The sequence below is a fragment of the Coregonus lavaretus genome (genome assembly GCF_964263955.1).
Source record: "Coregonus lavaretus genome assembly, chromosome: 12".
Taxonomy (NCBI): Eukaryota; Metazoa; Chordata; class Actinopteri; order Salmoniformes; family Salmonidae; genus Coregonus; species Coregonus lavaretus.
Window position 1 is genome coordinate 1,601,581 of NC_139999.1, and position 18,463 is coordinate 1,620,043.

The following is an 18,463-nucleotide window of genomic DNA, read 5'->3' on the forward strand; positions in this document are numbered from 1 at the left end:
GCCAGGATAACAACCTCTCCCTCAATGTGATCAAGACAAAGGAGATGATTGTGGACTACAGGAAAAGGACTGAGGACTGAGCACGCCCCCATTCTCATCGACGAGGCTGTAGTGGGGCAGGTTGAGAGCTTCAAGTTCCTTGGTGTCCACATCACCAACAAACTATCATGGTCCAAGCACACCAAGACAGTCGTGAAGAGGGCACGACAAAACCTATTCCCCCGCTGGAGACTGAAAAGATTTGGCATGGGTCCTCAGATCCTCAAAAGGTTCTACAGCTGCACCATCGAGAGCATCCTGACTGGTTGCATCACTGCCTGGTATGGCAACTGCTTGGCCTCCGACCACAAGGCACTACGGAGGGTAGTGCGTACGGCCCAGTACATCACTGGAGCCAAGCTTCCTGCCATCCGGGACCTCTATACCAGGCGGTGTCAGAGGAAGGCCCTAAAAATTGTCAGACTCCAGCCACCGTAGTCATAGACTGTTCTCTCTGCTACCGCACGGCAAGCGGTACCGGAGTGCCAGGTCTAGGTCCAAAAGGCTTCCAACAGCTTCTACCCCCAAGCCATAAGACTCCTGAACATCTAATCAAATGGATACCCAGATTATTTGCATTACAACCCCACCCCCATATTCTTTTACGCTGCTGCTACTACTGTTTATTGTCTATGCATAGTCACTTTAATAACTCTACCTACATGTACATATTACCTCAATTACCTGGGCTAACCGGTGCCCCCGCACATTGACTCTGTACCGGTACCCCCTGTATATAGCCTCCCTGTTGTTATTTTTCTTTTAACTTTTATTTCGTATTATTTTATATTGTATTTTTGTGTGATTTTTTTTTTGGGGGGGGGGGGGGGTTCTTTCTTAAAACTTCATAGTTGGTTAAGGGCTTGTAAGTAAGCATTTCACTGTAATGTCTACACCTGTTGTATTCGGCACGTGACAAATAACATTTGATTTGATTTGTGTTGGGATGGGATGGGATGGGGTGGCCAAACCTGTCTGGGGCCTGGGGGACTCTATTGAATATATAGAATATATCTTGTGCTAGAATAGATCTTAATTCTTCAGCATCAACAGCTGTCACCTTGTGCTAGAATAGATAATAATAATAATATGCCATTTAGCAGACGCTTTTATCCAAAGCGACTTACAGTCATGCGTGCATACATTTTTGTGTATGGGTGGTCCCGGGGATCGAACCCACTACCTTGGTGTTACAAGCGCCGTGCTCTACCAGCTGAGCTACAGAGGACCACATACCTTCATAGATCTCATACCTTCAGCATCAACAGCTGTCACCTTGTGCTAGAATAGATCTCATACCTTCAGCATCAACAGCTGTCACCTTGTGCTAGAATAGATCTCATACCTTCAGCATCAACAGCTGTCACCTTGTCATAGAATAGATCTCATACCTTCAGCATCAACAGTTGTCTGCTGCTGCTACTTGCATTTCAACAGAGCAGGGTTCTGAGCTGGGATGTTGTTGGAATGTAAACCAATTAGTCAGGAGAAGCCAGAGCACGGAGGTTACTGGCACAGCATGGATGTCATGTCACGCATCCACCGGGCCGGTTCCAGGCGTAACCCAAATCACACTCAGTCAGGGTGTCATGTCAGGCATCCACCGGGCCGGTTCCAGGCGTAACCCACATCACACTCAGTCAGGGTGTCATGTCAGGCATCCACCGGGCCGGTTCCAGGCATAACCCACATCACACTCAGTCAGGGTGCCAACGTACTGTTGAGAGTTAGAGCAGTAGAATACTCAGGGTGCTATTTCACAGCTTGGATTGTGCATCAGCAGTTTTTCTCTTGTTTTGTCAGTAAGACAATTTACATTGGAAAGTTAGTCTAGCCAGCGATCTAAACTTGTAGTAATCATGGCCGAATATAAAATGAAATGTTATTGCAGATGTTACCACGGGTGTAGCGAAACGCTTATGTTCCTAGCTCCAACAGTGCAGTTCTATTTCTGTGTGCTGCTGCTGCATTGTGGGGCGCGTTCCCTAGGCAACCAAAGACTTGTTTGCTACAACACCTTGCTTGTTTCAGCAAGGAGGAAAAAAGTTTAATCATATTGTAAAGAGTCCATGTTACCGTAGAAACGGACTCAACCGCACAAATGTCCGGCCGTCCCATCTTCAGTCAGCTGTTAAAAAAATCAAAATAGACTTGGAGGGGGTAAGGTTAGGGGGGAGATCCTGATGGAGGGGGTAAGGTTAGGGGGGAGACCCTGATGGAGGGGGTAAGGTTAGGGGGGAGATCCTGATGGAGGGGGTAAGGTTAGGGGGGAGACCCTGATGGAGGGGGTAAGGTTAGGGGGGAGACCCTGATGGAGGGGGTAAGGTTAGGGGGGAGATCCTGATGGAGGGGGTAAGGTTAGGGGGGAGACCCTGATGGAGGGGGTAAGGTTAGGGGGGAGACCCTGATGGAGGGGGTAAGGTTAGGGGGGAGACCCTGATGGAGGGGGTAAGGTTAGGGGGGAGACCCTGATGGAGGGGGTAAGGTTAGGGGGGAGATCCTGATGTAGTGGCTGCTGGAGGGGGTAAGGTTAGGGGGGAGATCCTGATGTAGTGGCTGCTAGAGGGGGTAAGGTTAGGGGGGGAGATCCTGATGTAGTGGCTGCTAGAGGGGGTAAGGTTAGGGGGGGAGATCCTGATGTAGTGGCTGATGGAGGGGGTGGGGTTAGGGGGGAGACCCTGATGTAGTGGCTGCTGGAGGAGATGGGGTTAGGGGGGAGACCCTGATGTAGTGGCTGCTGGAGGGGGTAAGGTTAGGGGGGAGATCCTGATGTAGTGGCTGCTGGAGGGGATGGGGTTAGGGGGGAGATCCTGATGTAGTGGCTGCTAGAGGGGGTAAGGTTAGGGGGGGAGATCCTGATGTAGTGGCTGCTGGAGGGGGTAAGGTTAGGGGGGAGATCCTGATGTAGTGGCTGCTGGAGGGGATGGGGTTAGGGGGGAGATCCTGATGTAGTGGCTGCTAGAGGGGGTAAGGTTAGGGGGGGAGATCCTGATGTAGTGGCTGCTAGAGGGGGTAAGGTTAGGGGGGGAGATCCTGATGTAGTGGCTGCTAGAGGGGGTAAGGTTAGGGGGGAGATCCTGATGTAGTGGCTGCTAGAGGGGGTAAGGTTAGGGGGGAGATCCTGATGTAGTGGCTGCTGGAGGGGGTAAGGTTAGGGGGGAGATCCTGATGTAGTGGCTGCTGGAGGGGGTAAGGTTAGGGGGGAGATCCTGATGTAGTGGCTGCTAGAGGGGGTAAGGTTAGAGGGGAGATCCTGATGTAGTGGCTGCTGGAGGGGGTAAGGTTAGGGGGGAGATCCTGATGTAGTGGCTGCTGGAGGGGGTAAGGTTAGGGGGGAGATCCTGATGTAGTGGCTGCTGGAGGGGGTAAGGTTAGGGGGGAGATCCTGATGTAGTGGCTGCTGGAGGGGGTAAGGTTAGGGGGGAGATCCTGATGTAGTGGCTGCTAGAGGGGGTAAGGTTAGGGGGGAGATCCTGATGTAGTGGCTGCTATAGGGGGTAAGGTTAGGGGGGGAGATCCTGATGTAGTGGCTGCTGGAGGGGGTAAGGTTAGGGGGGAGATCCTGATGTAGTGGCTGCTATAGGGGGTAAGGTTAGGGGGGAGATCCTGATGTAGTGGCTGCTGGAGGGGGTAAGGTTAGGGGGGAGATCCTGATGTAGTGGCTGCTGGAGGGGGTGGGGTTAGGGGGGAGATCCTGATGTAGTGGCTGCTATAGGGGGTAAGGTTAGGGGGGGAGATCCTGATGTAGTGGCTGATGGAGGGGGTAAGGTTAGGGGGGGAGATCCTGATGTAGTGGCTGATGGAGGGGGTAAGGTTAGGGGGGAAGATCCTGATGTAGTGGCTGATGGAGGGGGTAAGGTTAGGGGGGGAGATCCTGATGTAGTGGCTGCTATAGGTTAGGGGGGGAGATCCTGATGTAGTGGCTGATGGAGGGGGTAAGGTTAGGGGGGAGATCCTGATGTAGTGGCTGATGGAGGGGGTAAGGTTAGGGGGGAGATCCTGATGTAGTGGCTGATGGAGGGGGTAAGGTTAGGGGGGGAGATCCTGATGTAGTGGCTGCTATAGGGGGTAAGGTTAGGGGGGAGATCCTGATGTAGTGGCTGCTAGAGGGGGTAAGGTTAGGGGGGAGATCCTGATGTAGTGGCTGATGGAGGGGGTAAGGTTAGGGGGGGAGATCCTGATGTAGTGGCTGCTGGAGGGGGTAAGGTTAGGGGGGAGATCCTGATGTAGTGGCTGATGGAGGGGGTAAGGTTAGGGGGGAGACCCTGATGGAGGGGGTAAGGTTAGGGGGGAGACCCTGATGGAGGGGGTAAGGTTAGGGGGGAGATCCTGATGGAGTGGCTGCTGGAGGGGGTAAGGTTAGGGGGGAGATCCTGATGTAGTGGCTGCTGGAGGGGATGGGGTTAGGGGGGAGACCCTGATGTAGTGGCTGCTGGAGGGGATGGGGTTAGGGGGGAGACCCTGATGTAGTGGCTGCTGGAGGGGGTAAGGTTAGGGGGGAGATCCTGATGTAGTGGCTGCTGGAGGGGATGGGGTTAGGGGGGAGATCCTGATGTAGTGGCTGCTAGAGGGGGTAAGGTTAGGGGGGGAGATCCTGATGTAGTGGCTGCTGGAGGGGGTAAGGTTAGGGGGGAGATCCTGATGTAGTGGCTGCTGGAGGGGATGGGGTTAGGGGGGAGATCCTGATGTAGTGGCTGCTAGAGGGGGTAAGGTTAGGGGGGGAGATCCTGATGTAGTGGCTGCTAGAGGGGGTAAGGTTAGGGGGGGAGATCCTGATGTAGTGGCTGCTAGAGGGGGTAAGGTTAGGGGGGAGATCCTGATGTAGTGGCTGCTAGAGGGGGTAAGGTTAGGGGGGAGATCCTGATGTAGTGGCTGCTGGAGGGGGTAAGGTTAGGGGGGAGATCCTGATGTAGTGGCTGCTGGAGGGGGTAAGGTTAGGGGGGAGATCCTGATGTAGTGGCTGCTAGAGGGGGTAAGGTTAGGGGGGAGATCCTGATGTAGTGGCTGCTGGAGGGGGTAAGGTTAGGGGGGAGATCCTGATGTAGTGGCTGCTGGAGGGGGTAAGGTTAGGGGGAAGATCCTGATGTAGTGGCTGCTGGAGGGGGTAAGGTTAGGGGGGAGATCCTGATGTAGTGGCTGCTAGAGGGGGTAAGGTTAGGGGGGAGATCCTGATGTAGTGGCTGCTATAGGGGGTAAGGTTAGGGGGGGAGATCCTGATGTAGTGGCTGCTGGAGGGGGTAAGGTTAGGGGGGAGATCCTGATGTAGTGGCTGTTATAGGGGGTAAGGTTAGGGGGGGAGATCCTGATGTAGTGGCTGCTGGAGGGGGTAAGGTTAGGGGGGAGATCCTGATGTAGTGGCTGCTGGAGGGGGTGGGGTTAGGGGGGAGATCCTGATGTAGTGGCTGCTATAGGGGGTAAGGTTAGGGGGGGAGATCCTGATGTAGTGGCTGATGGAGGGGGTAAGGTTAGGGGGGAGATCCTGATGTAGTGGCTGATGGAGGGGGTAAGGTTAGGGGGGGAGATCCTGATGTAGTGGCTGATGGAGGGGGTAAGGTTAGGGGGGGAGATCCTGATGTAGTGGCTGCTATAGGTTAGGGGGGGAGATCCTGATGTAGTGGCTGCTGGAGGGGGTGGGGTCAGGGGGGAGATCCTGATGTAGTGGCTGCTATAGGGGGTAAGGTTAGGGGGGAGATCCTGATGTAGTGGCTGATGGAGGGGGTAAGGTTAGGGGGGAGATCCTGATGTAGTGGCTGATGGAGGGGGTAAGGTTAGGGGGGAGATCCTGATGTAGTGGCTGATGGAGGGGGTAAGGTTAGGGGGGGAGATCCTGATGTAGTGGCTGCTATAGGGGGTAAGGTTAGGGGGGAGATCCTGATGTAGTGGCTGCTAGAGGGGGTAAGGTTAGGGGGGAGATCCTGATGTAGTGGCTGATGGAGGGGGTAAGGTTAGGGGGGGAGATCCTGATGTAGTGGCTGCTGGAGGGGGTAAGGTTAGGGGGGAGATCCTGATGTAGTGGCTGATGGAGGGGGTAAGGTTAGGGGGGAGATCCTGATGTAGTGGCTGCTGGAGGGGATGGGGTTAGGGGGGGAGATCCTGATGTAGTGGCTGCTGGAGGGGATGGGGTTAGGGGGGGAGATCCTGATGTAGTGGCTGCTGGAGGGGGTGGGGTTAGGGGGGGAGATCCTGATGTAGTGGCTGCTGGAGGGGATGGGGTTAGGGGGGGAGATCCTGATGTAGTGGCTGCTATAGGGGGTAAGATTAGGGGGGAGATCCTGATGTAGTGGCTGCTGGAGGGGGTTAGGTTAGGGGGGGAGATCCTGATGTAGTGGCTGCTATAGGGGGTAAGGTTAGGGGGGGAGATCCTGATGTAGTGGCTGATGGAGGGGGTAAGGTTAGGGGGGAGATCCTGATGTAGTGGCTGCTGGAGGGGGTAAGGTTAGGGGGGGGAGATCCTGATGTAGTGGCTGCTATAGGGGGTAAGGTTAGGGGGGAGATCCTGATGGAGGGGGTAAGGTTAGGGGGAGACCCTGATGGAGGGGGTAAGGTTAGGGGGGAGATCCTGATGGAGGGGGTAAGGTTAGGGGGGAGACCCTGATGGAGGGGGTAAGGTTAGGGGGGAGACCCTGATGGAGGGGGTAAGGTTAGGGGGGAGATCCTGATGGAGGGGGTAAGGTTAGGGGGGAGATCCTGATGGAGGGGGTAAGGTTAGGGGGGAGACCCTGATGGAGGGGGTAAGGTTAGGGGGGAGACCCTGATGGAGGGGGTAAGGTTAGGGGGGAGATCCTGATGGAGTGGCTGCTGGAGGGGGTAAGGTTAGGGGGGAGATCCTGATGTAGTGGCTGCTGGAGGGGATGGGGTTAGGGGGGAGACCCTGATGTAGTGGCTGCTAGAGGGGGTAAGGTTAGGGGGGGAGATCCTGATGTAGTGGCTGCTAGAGGGGGTAAGGTTAGGGGGGGAGATCCTGATGTAGTGGCTGATGGAGGGGGTGGGGTTAGGGGGGAGACCCTGATGTAGTGGCTGCTGGAGGGGATGGGGTTAGGGGGGAGAACCTGATGTAGTGGCTGCTGGAGGGGATGGGGTTAGGGGGGAGACCCTGATGTAGTGGCTGCTGGAGGGGGTAAGGTTAGGGGGGAGATCCTGATGTAGTGGCTGCTGGAGGGGATGGGGTTAGGGGGGAGATCCTGATGTAGTGGCTGCTAGAGGGGGTAAGGTTAGGGGGGGAGATCCTGATGTAGTGGCTGCTGGAGGGGATAAGGTTAGGGGGGAGATCCTGATGTAGTGGCTGCTGGAGGGGATGGGGTTAGGGGGGAGATCCTGATGTAGTGGCTGCTAGAGGGGGTAAGGTTAGGGGGGGAGATCCTGATGTAGTGGCTGCTAGAGGGGGTAAGGTTAGGGGGGGAGATCCTGATGTAGTGGCTGCTAGAGGGGGTAAGGTTAGGGGGGAGATCCTGATGTAGTGGCTGCTAGAGGGGGTAAGGTTAGGGGGGAGATCCTGATGTAGTGGCTGCTGGAGGGGGTAAGGTTAGGGGGGAGATCCTGATGTAGTGGCTGCTGGAGGGGGTAAGGTTAGGGGGGAGATCCTGATGTAGTGGCTGCTAGAGGGGGTAAGGTTAGGGGGGAGATCCTGATGTAGTGGCTGCTGGAGGGGGTAAGGTTAGGGGGGAGATCCTGATGTAGTGGCTGCTGGAGGGGGTAAGGTTAGGGGGGAGATCCTGATGTAGTGGCTGCTGGAGGGGGTAAGGTTAGGGGGGAGATCCTGATGTAGTGGCTGCTAGAGGGGGTAAGGTTAGGGGGGAGATCCTGATGTAGTGGCTGCTATAGGGGGTAAGGTTAGGGGGGGAGATCCTGATGTAGTGGCTGCTGGAGGGGGTAAGGTTAGGGGGGAGATCCTGATGTAGTGGCTGCTATAGGGGGTAAGGTTAGGGGGGGAGATCCTGATGTAGTGGCTGCTGGAGGGGGTAAGGTTAGGGGGGAGATCCTGATGTAGTGGCTGCTGGAGGGGGTGGGGTTAGGGGGGAGATCCTGATGTAGTGGCTGCTATAGGGGGTAAGGTTAGGGGGGAGATCCTGATGTAGTGGCTGATGGAGGGGGTAAGGTTAGGGGGGAGATCCTGATGTAGTGGCTGATGGAGGGGGTAAGGTTAGGGGGGAGATCCTGATGTAGTGGCTGATGGAGGGGGTAAGGTTAGGGGGGGAGATCCTGATGTAGTGGCTGCTATAGGTTAGGGGGGGAGATCCTGATGTAGTGGCTGATGGAGGGGGTAAGGTTAGGGGGGAGATCCTGATGTAGTGGCTGATGGAGGGGGTAAGGTTAGGGGGGAGATCCTGATGTAGTGGCTGATGGAGGGGGTAAGGTTAGGGGGGGAGATCCTGATGTAGTGGCTGCTATAGGGGGTAAGGTTAGGGGGGAGATCCTGATGTAGTGGCTGCTAGAGGGGGTAAGGTTAGGGGGGAGATCCTGATGTAGTGGCTGATGGAGGGGGTAAGGTTAGGGGGGGAGATCCTGATGTAGTGGCTGCTGGAGGGGGTAAGGTTAGGGGGGAGATCCTGATGTAGTGGCTGATGGAGGGGGTAAGGTTAGGGGGGAGACCCTGATGGAGGGGGTAAGGTTAGGGGGGAGACCCTGATGGAGGGGGTAAGGTTAGGGGGGAGATCCTGATGGAGTGGCTGCTGGAGGGGGTAAGGTTAGGGGGAGATCCTGATGTAGTGGCTGCTGGAGGGGATGGGGTTAGGGGGGAGACCCTGATGTAGTGGCTGCTAGAGGGGGTAAGGTTAGGGGGGGAGATCCTGATGTAGTGGCTGCTAGAGGGGGTAAGGTTAGGGGGGGAGATCCTGATGTAGTGGCTGATGGAGGGGGTGGGGTTAGGGGGGAGACCCTGATGTAGTGGCTGCTGGAGGGGATGGGGTTAGGGGGGAGACCCTGATGTAGTGGCTGCTGGAGGGGATGGGGTTAGGGGGGAGACCCTGATGTAGTGGCTGCTGGAGGGGGTAAGGTTAGGGGGGAGATCCTGATGTAGTGGCTGCTGGAGGGGATGGGGTTAGGGGGGAGATCCTGATGTAGTGGCTGCTAGAGGGGGTAAGGTTAGGGGGGGAGATCCTGATGTAGTGGCTGCTGGAGGGGGTAAGGTTAGGGGGGAGATCCTGATGTAGTGGCTGCTGGAGGGGATGGGGTTAGGGGGGAGATCCTGATGTAGTGGCTGCTAGAGGGGGTAAGGTTAGGGGGGGAGATCCTGATGTAGTGGCTGCTAGAGGGGGTAAGGTTAGGGGGGGAGATCCTGATGTAGTGGCTGATGGAGGGGGTAAGGTTAGGGGGGAGATCCTGATGTAGTGGCTGCTATAGGGGGTAAGGTTAGGGGGGGGAGATCCTGATGTAGTGGCTGCTATAGGGGGTAAGGTTAGGGGGGAGATCCTGATATAGTGGCTGATGGAGGGGGTAAGGTTAGGGGGGAGATCCTGATGTAGTGGCTGCTATAGGGGGTAAGGTTAGGGGGGAGATCCTGATGTAGTGGCTGCTGGAGGGGGTAAGGTTAGGGGGGGAGATCCTGATGTAGTGGCTGCTATAGGGGGTAAGGTTAGGGGGGAGATCCTGATGTAGTGGCTGATGGAGGGGGTAAGGTTAGGGGGGAGATCCTGATGTAGTGGCTGATAGAGGGGGTGGGGTTAGGGGGGAGATCCTGATGTAGTGGCTGCTGGAGGGGGTAAGGTTAGGGGGGAGATCCTGATGTAGTGGCTGATAGAGGGGGTAAGGTTAGGGGGGAGATCCTGATGTAGTGGCTGCTGGAGGGGATGGGGTTAGGGGGGAGATCCTGATGTAGTGGCTGATGGAGGGGGTAAGGTTAGGGGGGAGATCCTGATGTAGTGGCTGCTGGAGGGGGTAAGGTTAGGGGGGAGATCCTGATGTAGTGGCTGCTGGAGGGGGTGGGGTTAGGGGGGAGATCCTGATGTAGTGGCTGCTGGAGGGGATGGGGTTAGTGGGAGATCCTGATGTAGTGGCTGCTGGAGGGGGTAAGGTTAGGGGGGGAGATCCTGATGTAGTGGCTGCTGGAGGGGATGGGGTTAGGGGGGAGATCCTGATGTAGTGGCTGATGGAGGGGGTAAGGTTAGGGGGGAGATCCTGATGTAGTGGCTGATGGAGGGGGTAAGGTTAGGGGGGGAGATCCTGATGTAGTGGCTGCTGGAGGGGGTAAGGTTAGGGGGGGAGATCCTGATGTAGTGGCTGCTGGAGGGGATGGGGTTAGGGGGGAGATCCTGATGTAGTGGCTGATGGAGGGGGTAAGGTTAGGGGGGGAGATCCTGATGTAGTGGCTGATGGAGGGGGTAAGGTTAGGGGGGAGATCCTGATGTAGTGGCTGATGGAGGGGGTAAGGTTAGGGGGGGAGATCCTGATGTAGTGGCTGATGGAGGGGGTAAGGTTAGGGGGGAGATCCTGATGTAGTGGCTGATGGAGGGGGTAAGGTTAGGGGGGAGATCCTGATGTAGTGGCTGATGGAGGGGGTAAGGTTAGGGGGGAGATCCTGATGTAGTGGCTGATGGAGGGGGTAAGGTTAGGGGGGAGATCCTGATGTAGTGGCTGCTGGAGGGGGTAAGGTTAGGGGGGAGATCCTGATGTAGTGGCTGCTGGAGGGGGTAAGGTTAGGGGGGGAGATCCTGATGTAGTGGCTGCTATAGGGGGTAAGGTTAGGGGGGAGATCCTGATGTAGTGGCTGCTGGAGGGGGTAAGGTTAGGGGGGAGATCCTGATGTAGTGGCTGATAGAGGGGGTAAGGTTAGGGGGGAGATCCTGATGTAGTGGCTGCTGGAGGGGATGGGGTTAGGGGGGAGATCCTGATGTAGTGGCTGATGGAGGGGGTAAGGTTAGGGGGGAGATCCTGATGTAGTGGCTGCTGGAGGGGGTAAGGTTAGGGGGGGAGATCCTGATGTAGTGGCTGCTGGAGGGGATGGGGTTAGGGGGGAGATCCTGATGTAGTGGCTGATGGAGGGGGTAAGGTTAGGGGGGGGAGATCCTGATGTAGTGGCTGATGGAGGGGGTAAGGTTAGGGGGGAGATCCTGATGTAGTGGCTGATGGAGGGGGTAAGGTTAGGGGGGGAGATCCTGATGTAGTGGCTGATGGAGGGGGTAAGGTTAGGGGGGAGATCCTGATGTAGTGGCTGATGGAGGGGGTAAGGTTAGGGGGGAGATCCTGATGTAGTGGCTGATGGAGGGGGTAAGGTTAGGGGGGAGATCCTGATGTAGTGGCTGATGGAGGGGGTAAGGTTAGGGGGGAGATCCTGATGTAGTGGCTGATGGAGGGGGTAAGGTTAGGGGGGAGATCCTGATGTAGTGGCTGCTGGAGGGGGTAAGGTTAGGGGGGAGATCCTGATGTAGTGGCTGATGGAGGGGGTAAGGTTAGGGGGGAGATCCTGATGTAGTGGCTGATGGAGGGGGTAAGGTTAGGGGGGAGATCCTGATGTAGTGGCTGATGGAGGGGGTAAGGTTAGGGGGGAGATCCTGATGTAGTGGCTGATGGAGGGGGTAAGGTTAGGGGGGAGATCCTGATGTAGTGGCTGATGGAGGGGGTAAGGTTAGGGGGGAGATCCTGATGTAGTGGCTGATGGAGGGGGTAAGGTTAGGGGGGAGATCCTGATGTAGTGGCTGCTGGAGGGGGTAAGGTTAGGGGGGAGATCCTGATATAGTGGCTGATGGAGGGGGTAAGGTTAGGGGGGAGATCCTGATGTAGTGGCTGATGGAGGGGGTAAGGTTAGGGGGGAGATCCTGATGTAGTGGCTGATGGAGGGGGTAAGGTTAGGGGGGAGATCCTGATGTAGTGGCTGCTGGAGGGGGTAAGGTTAGGGGGGAGATCCTGATGTAGTGGCTGCTGGAGGGGGTAAGGTTAGGGGGGGAGATCCTGATGTAGTGTCTGCTGGAGGGGGTAAGGTTAGGGACTGAGGCTGAGACACTCCTCTGCCAGCCCATTATGAGACTGTCTGGTAGTCAGTAGGGACTGAGGCTGAGCTGTTTCAGGTCCATTCTCTCATCACCTTGTCAGTTATGTTAAATGTAAAATGTAAATGTCATTAGAACCTTTACCTTCTACAAGGTCTAGAAGTCTGCTGTTGAGTTTCCGATGACCTCTCCTGACCTCCACACAGTTAGATCATCTCTCCTTCACATAATCAGTGTATTATTTTGCCAGTAGGGGTAGAGGGTGACGTCAGGAGAAAGGCTTCCCATGTTCAGACATTAAAGATGGCTTCCTATGCCTGCCTGCCTGGTGCAGTTCGTTTTGACACAATAGTGTAAAAACATGGTTGGTTATTCGTCACTGTAGTGTAAAAACATGGTTGGTTATTCGTCACTGTAGTGTAAAACATGGTTGGTTATTCGTCACTGTAGTGTAAAAACATGGTTGGTTATTCGTCACTGTAGTGTAAAACATGGTTGGTTATTCGTCACTGTAGTGTAAAAACATGGTTGGTTATTCGTCACTGTAGTGTAAAACATGGTTGGTTATTCGTCACTGTAGTGTAAAAACATGGTTGGTTATTCGTCACTGTAGTGTAAAACATGGTTGGTTATTCGTCACTGTAGTGTAAAAACATGGTTGGTTATTCGTCACTGTAGTGTAAAACATGGTTGGTTATTCGTCACTGTAGTGTAAAACATGGTTGGTTATTCGTCACTGTAGTGTAAAAACATGGTTGGTTATTCGTCACTGTAGTGTAAAACATGGTTGGTTATTCGTCACTGTAGTGTAAAACATGGTTGGTTATTCGTCACTGTAGTGTAAAACATGGTTGGTTATTCGTCACTGTAGTGTGTCGCAAATCCTTAGAGCAACAGCCAACCACGTGTGGTGGTTACACAGATACGGTACAGATGTCCATAACTAGGCTTGGCGAGATACCGTTTATACCGTATACCGGGGTATTCCGAAATACCGACGCCTCGCGGAGATGTTTGCTATGCCACTACTTGTAAGTTAAGTATAACTGTAAGACATCTAAGATGTGTCAAATGATATCCAGCTCAGGGCTCCAGCTCTGCGTTGGGTTTGCTAACTTGCTAGCTAAGAGACTAGATGTCAAGATCAAGCTTCTTGGTAACAGCTGAGACATTCAGCCCCCTCCTGGATCCAGATCCCTGTCTAATTTAATTTTAAATAGCACCCCTTTTGTGCACATTCGGTAATACCATATACTGCCCAACCCTATCCATAACTTAAGAAAACATAAATGCACAGCCAACTTTGATTAGAAGTCTTTCTGTAGCCTGGGTGGCCCTTCAATCTAAGCCCCTGCCTCTGCATCACATGTACTCTGTACAGCTGCCAGCATGGGTTCAGATCCCACCCACTGCTCTAGCACCTCATCTCCTTACTTACCTCTATATCTAACTATATCCCACCCACCGCTCTAGCACCTCATCTCCTTACTTACCTCTATATCTAACTATATCCCACCCACCGCTCTACCACCTCATCTCCTTACTTACCTCTATATCTAACTATATCCCACCCACCGCTCTACCACCTCATCTCCTTACTTACCTCTATATCTAACTATATCCCACCCACCGCTCTAGCACCTCATCTCCTTACTTACCTCTATATCTAACTATATCCCACCCACCGCTCTACCACCTCATCTCCTTACTTACCTCTATATCTAACTATATCCCACCCACCGCTCTACCACCTCATCTCCTTACTTACCTCTATATCTAACTATATCCCACCCACCGCTCCAGCACCTCATCTCCTTATTTACCTCTATATCTAACTATATCCCACCCACCGCTCTACCACCTCATCTCCTTACTTACCTCTATATCTAACTATATCCCACCCACCGCTCTAGCACCTCATCTCCTTACTTACCTCTATATCTAACTATATCCCACCCACCGCTCTAGCACCTCATCTCCTTACTTACCTCTATATCTAACTATATCCCACCCACCGCTCTAGCACCTCATCTCCTTATTTACCTCTATATCTAACTATATCCCACCCACCGCTCTAGCACCTCATCTCCTTACTTACCTCTATATCTAACTATATCCCACCCACCGCTCTAGCACCTCATCTCCTTACTTACCTCTATATCTAACTATATCCCACCCACCGCTCTAGCACCTCATCTCCTTATTTACCTCTATATCTAACTATATCCCACCCACCGCTCCAGCACCTCATCTCCTTACTTACCTCTATATCTAACTATATCCCACCCACCGCTCTAGCACCTCATCTCCTTACTTACCTCTATATCTAACTATATCCCACCCACCGCTCTAGCACCTCATCTCCTTACTTACCTCTATATCTAACTATATCCCACCCACCGCTCTACCACCTCATCTCCTTACTTACCTCTATATCTAACTATATCCCACCCACCGCTCTAGCACCTCATCTCCTTACTTACCTCTATATCTAACTATATCCCACCCACCGCTCCAGCACCTCATCTCCTTATTTACCTCTATATCTAACTATATCCCACCCACCGCTCTACCACCTCATCTCCTTACTTACCTCTATATCTAACTATATCCCACCCACCGCTCTAGCACCTCATCTCCTTATTTACCTCTATATCTAACTATATCCCACCCACCGCTCTAGCACCTCATCTCCTTACTTACCTCTATATCTAACTATATCCCACCCACCGCTCTAGCACCTCATCTCCTTACTTACCTCTATATCTAACTATATCCCACCCACCGCTCTAGCACCTCATCTCCTTACTTACCTCTATATCTAACTATATCCCACCCACCGCTCTACCACCTCATCTCCTTACTTACCTCTATATCTAACTATATCCCACCCACTGCTCTACCACCTCATCTCCTTACTTACCTCTATATCTAACTATATCCCACCCACCGCTCTACCACCTCATCTCCTTACTTACCTCTATATCTAACTATATCCCACCAACCGCTCTACCACCTCATCTCCTTACTTACCTCTATATCTAACTATATCCCACCCACCGCTCTACCACCTCATCTCCTTACTTACCTCTATATCTAACTATATCCCACCCACCGCTCTAGCACCTCATCTCCTTACTTACCTCTATATCTAACTATATCCCACCCACCGCTCTACCACCTCATCTCCTTACTTACCTCTATATCTAACTATATCCCACCCACCGCTCTACCACCTCATCTCCTTACTTACCTCTATATCTAACTATATCCCACCCACCGCTCTACCACCTCATCTCCTTACTTACCTCTATATCTAACTATATCCCACCCACCGCTCTAGCACCTCATCTCCTTACTTACCTCTATATCTAACTATATCCCACCCACCGCTCTACCACCTCATCTCCTTACTTACCTCTATATCTAACTATATCCCACCCACCGCTCTACCACCTCATCTCCTTACTTACCTCTATATCTAACTATATCCCACCTGTCTGTCCCGGTCTAGATGATCTGCTGAGTACCAACCTGGAGCCTGGGGACAGAGAGCAGGTGATTCACCACCTCCACAGAGAGCTGCTGGAGGCCCAGGAGTTGGCCAACACAGGCAAGCAGAAGTGTCTGGACCTCCAGGCCTTACTGGAAGAGGAGAGGAGGAGGAACATACAGCAGACCGAGGAGTCAGCCAAGCAGATCCAGTACCTACAGAGTAAGTATATAGTACAGATCAGTACCTACAGAGTGAGTATAGTACAGATCCAGAACCTACAGAGTGAGTATATAGTACAGATCAGTACCTACAGAGTGAGTATATAGTACAGAGCAGTACCTACAGAGTGAGTATAGTACAGATCAGTACCTACAGAGTGAGTATAGTACAGATCCAGAACCTACAGAGTGAGTATAGTACAGATCAGTACCTACAGAGTGAGTATATAGTACAGATCAGTACCTACAGAGTGAGTATAGTACAGATCAGTACCTACAGAGTGAGTATATAGTACAGATCAGTACCTACAGAGTGAGTATAGTACAGATCAGTACCTACAGAGTGAGTATATAGTACAGATCCGTACCTACAGAGTGAGTATAGTACAGATCAGTACCTACAGAGTGAGTATATAGTACAGATCAGTACCTACAGAGTGAGTATAGTACAGATCAGTACCTACAGAGTGAGTATATATAGTACAGATCAGTACCTACAGAGTGAGTGTATATATAGTACAGATCAGTACCTACAGAGTGAGTATATATAGTACAGATCAGTACCTACAGAGTGAGTATAGTACAGATCAGTACCTACAGAGTGAGTATATAGTACAGATCAGTACCTACAGAGTGAGTATAGTACAGATCAGTACCTACAGAGTGAGTATATAGTACAGATCAGTACCTACAGGGTGAGTATATAGTACAGATCAGTACCTACAGAGTGAGTATATAGTACAGATCAGTACCTACAGAGTGAGTATAGTACAGATCAGTACCTACAGAGTGAGTATAGTACAGATCAGTACCTACAGAGTGAGTATATAGTACAGATCAGTACCTACAGAGTGAGTATATAGTACAGATCAGTACCTACAGAGTGAGTATATAGTACAGATCAGTACCTACAGAGTGAGTATATAGTACAGATCAGTACCTACAGGGTGAGTATATAGTACAGATCAGTACCTACAGAGTGAGTATATAGTACAGATCAGTACCTACAGAGTGAGTATATAGTACAGATCAGTACCTACAGAGTGAGTATATAGTACAGATCAGTACCTACAGAGTGAGTATAGTACAGATCAGTACCTACAGAGTGAGTATAGTACAGATCAGTACCTACAGAGTGAGTATAGTACAGATCAGTACCTAGAGGGTGAGTATAGTACAGATCAGTACCTACAGAGTGAGTATAGTACAGATCAGTACCTACAGAGTGAGTATAGTACAGATCAGTACCTACAGAGTGAGTATAGTACAGATCAGTACCTACAGAGTGAGTATAGTACAGATCAGTACCTACAGAGTGAGTATAGTACAGATCAGTACCTACAGAGTGAGTATAGTACAGATCAGTACCTACAGAGTGAGTATATAGTACAGATCAGTACCCACAGAGTGAGTATATAGTACAGATCAGTACCTACAGAGTGAGTATAGTACAGATCAGTACCTACAGAGTGAGTATAGTACAGATCAGTACCTACAGAGTGAGTATAGTACAGATCAGTACCTACAGAGTATAGTACAGATCAGTACCTACAGAGTGAGTATAGTACAGATCAGTACCTACAGAGTGAGTATATAGTACAGATCAGTACCTACAGAGTGAGTATAGTACAGATCAGTACCTACAGAGTGAGTATATAGTACAGATCAGTACCTACAGAGTGAGTATAGTACAGATCAGTACCTACAGAGTGAGTATAGTACAGATCAGTACCTACAGAGTGAGTATATAGTACAGATCAGTACCTACAGAGTGAGTATATAGTACAGATCAGTACCTACAGAGTGAGTATATAGTACAGATCAGTACCTACAGAGTGAGTATATAGTACAGATCAGTACCTACAGAGTGAGTATAGTACAGATCAGTACCTACAGAGTGAGTATATAGTACAGATCAGTACCTACAGAGTGAGTATATAGTACAGATCAGTACCTACAGGGTGTTTATATAGTACAGATCAGTACCTACAGAGTGAGTATAGTACAGATCAGTACCTACAGAGTGAGTATAGTACAGATCAGTACCTACAGAGTGAGTATATATAGTACAGATCAGTACCTACAGAGTGAGTATAGTACAGATCAGTACCTACAGGGTGAGTATATAGTACAGATCAGTACCTACAGAGTGAGTATAGTACAGATCAGTACCTACAGAGTGAGTATATAGTACAGATCAGTACCTACAGAGTGAGTATATAGTACAGATCAGTACCTACAGGGTGTTTATATAGTACAGATCAGTACCTACAGAGTGAGTATATAGTACAGATCAGTACCTACAGAGTGAGTATATAGTACAGATCAGTACCTACAGAGTGAGTATATAGTACAGATCAGTACCTACAGAGTGAGTATAGTACAGATCAGTACCTACAGAGTGAGTATATAGTACAGATCAGTACCTACAGAGTGAGTATATAGTACAGATCAGTACCTACAGGGTGTTTATATAGTACAGATCAGTACCTACAGAGTGAGTATATAGTACAGATCAGTACCTACAGAGTGAGTATATAGTACAGATCAGTACCTACAGGGTGTTTATATAGTACAGATCAGTACCTACAGAGTGAGTATATAGTACAGATCAGTACCTACAGAGTAAGTATAGTACAGATCAGTACCTACAGAGTGAGTATATAGTACAGATCAGTACCTACAGAGTGAGTATATACAGTGGGGAAAAAAAGTATTTAGTCAGCCACCAATTGTGCAAGTTCTCCCACTTAAAAAGATGAGAGAGGCCTGTAATTTTCATCATAGGT

At 51.4% G+C, this 18,463-nt stretch overlaps 1 protein-coding gene across 1 annotated transcript in view; it reads left to right on the forward strand.

Moving 5' to 3' along the window:
* The window catches only part of LOC311138545 (sarcolemmal membrane-associated protein-like), a 189,627-nt gene that overhangs the window by 117,692 nt on the left and 53,472 nt on the right, over positions 1 to 18,463 (forward strand). Inside the window, exon 16 of the mRNA XM_084173284.1 lies at positions 15,475 to 15,675. Within this exon, the coding sequence (XP_084029410.1) occupies positions 15,475 to 15,675 (201 nt within the window). The remainder of the gene's footprint in view (positions 1 to 15,474; positions 15,676 to 18,463) is intronic.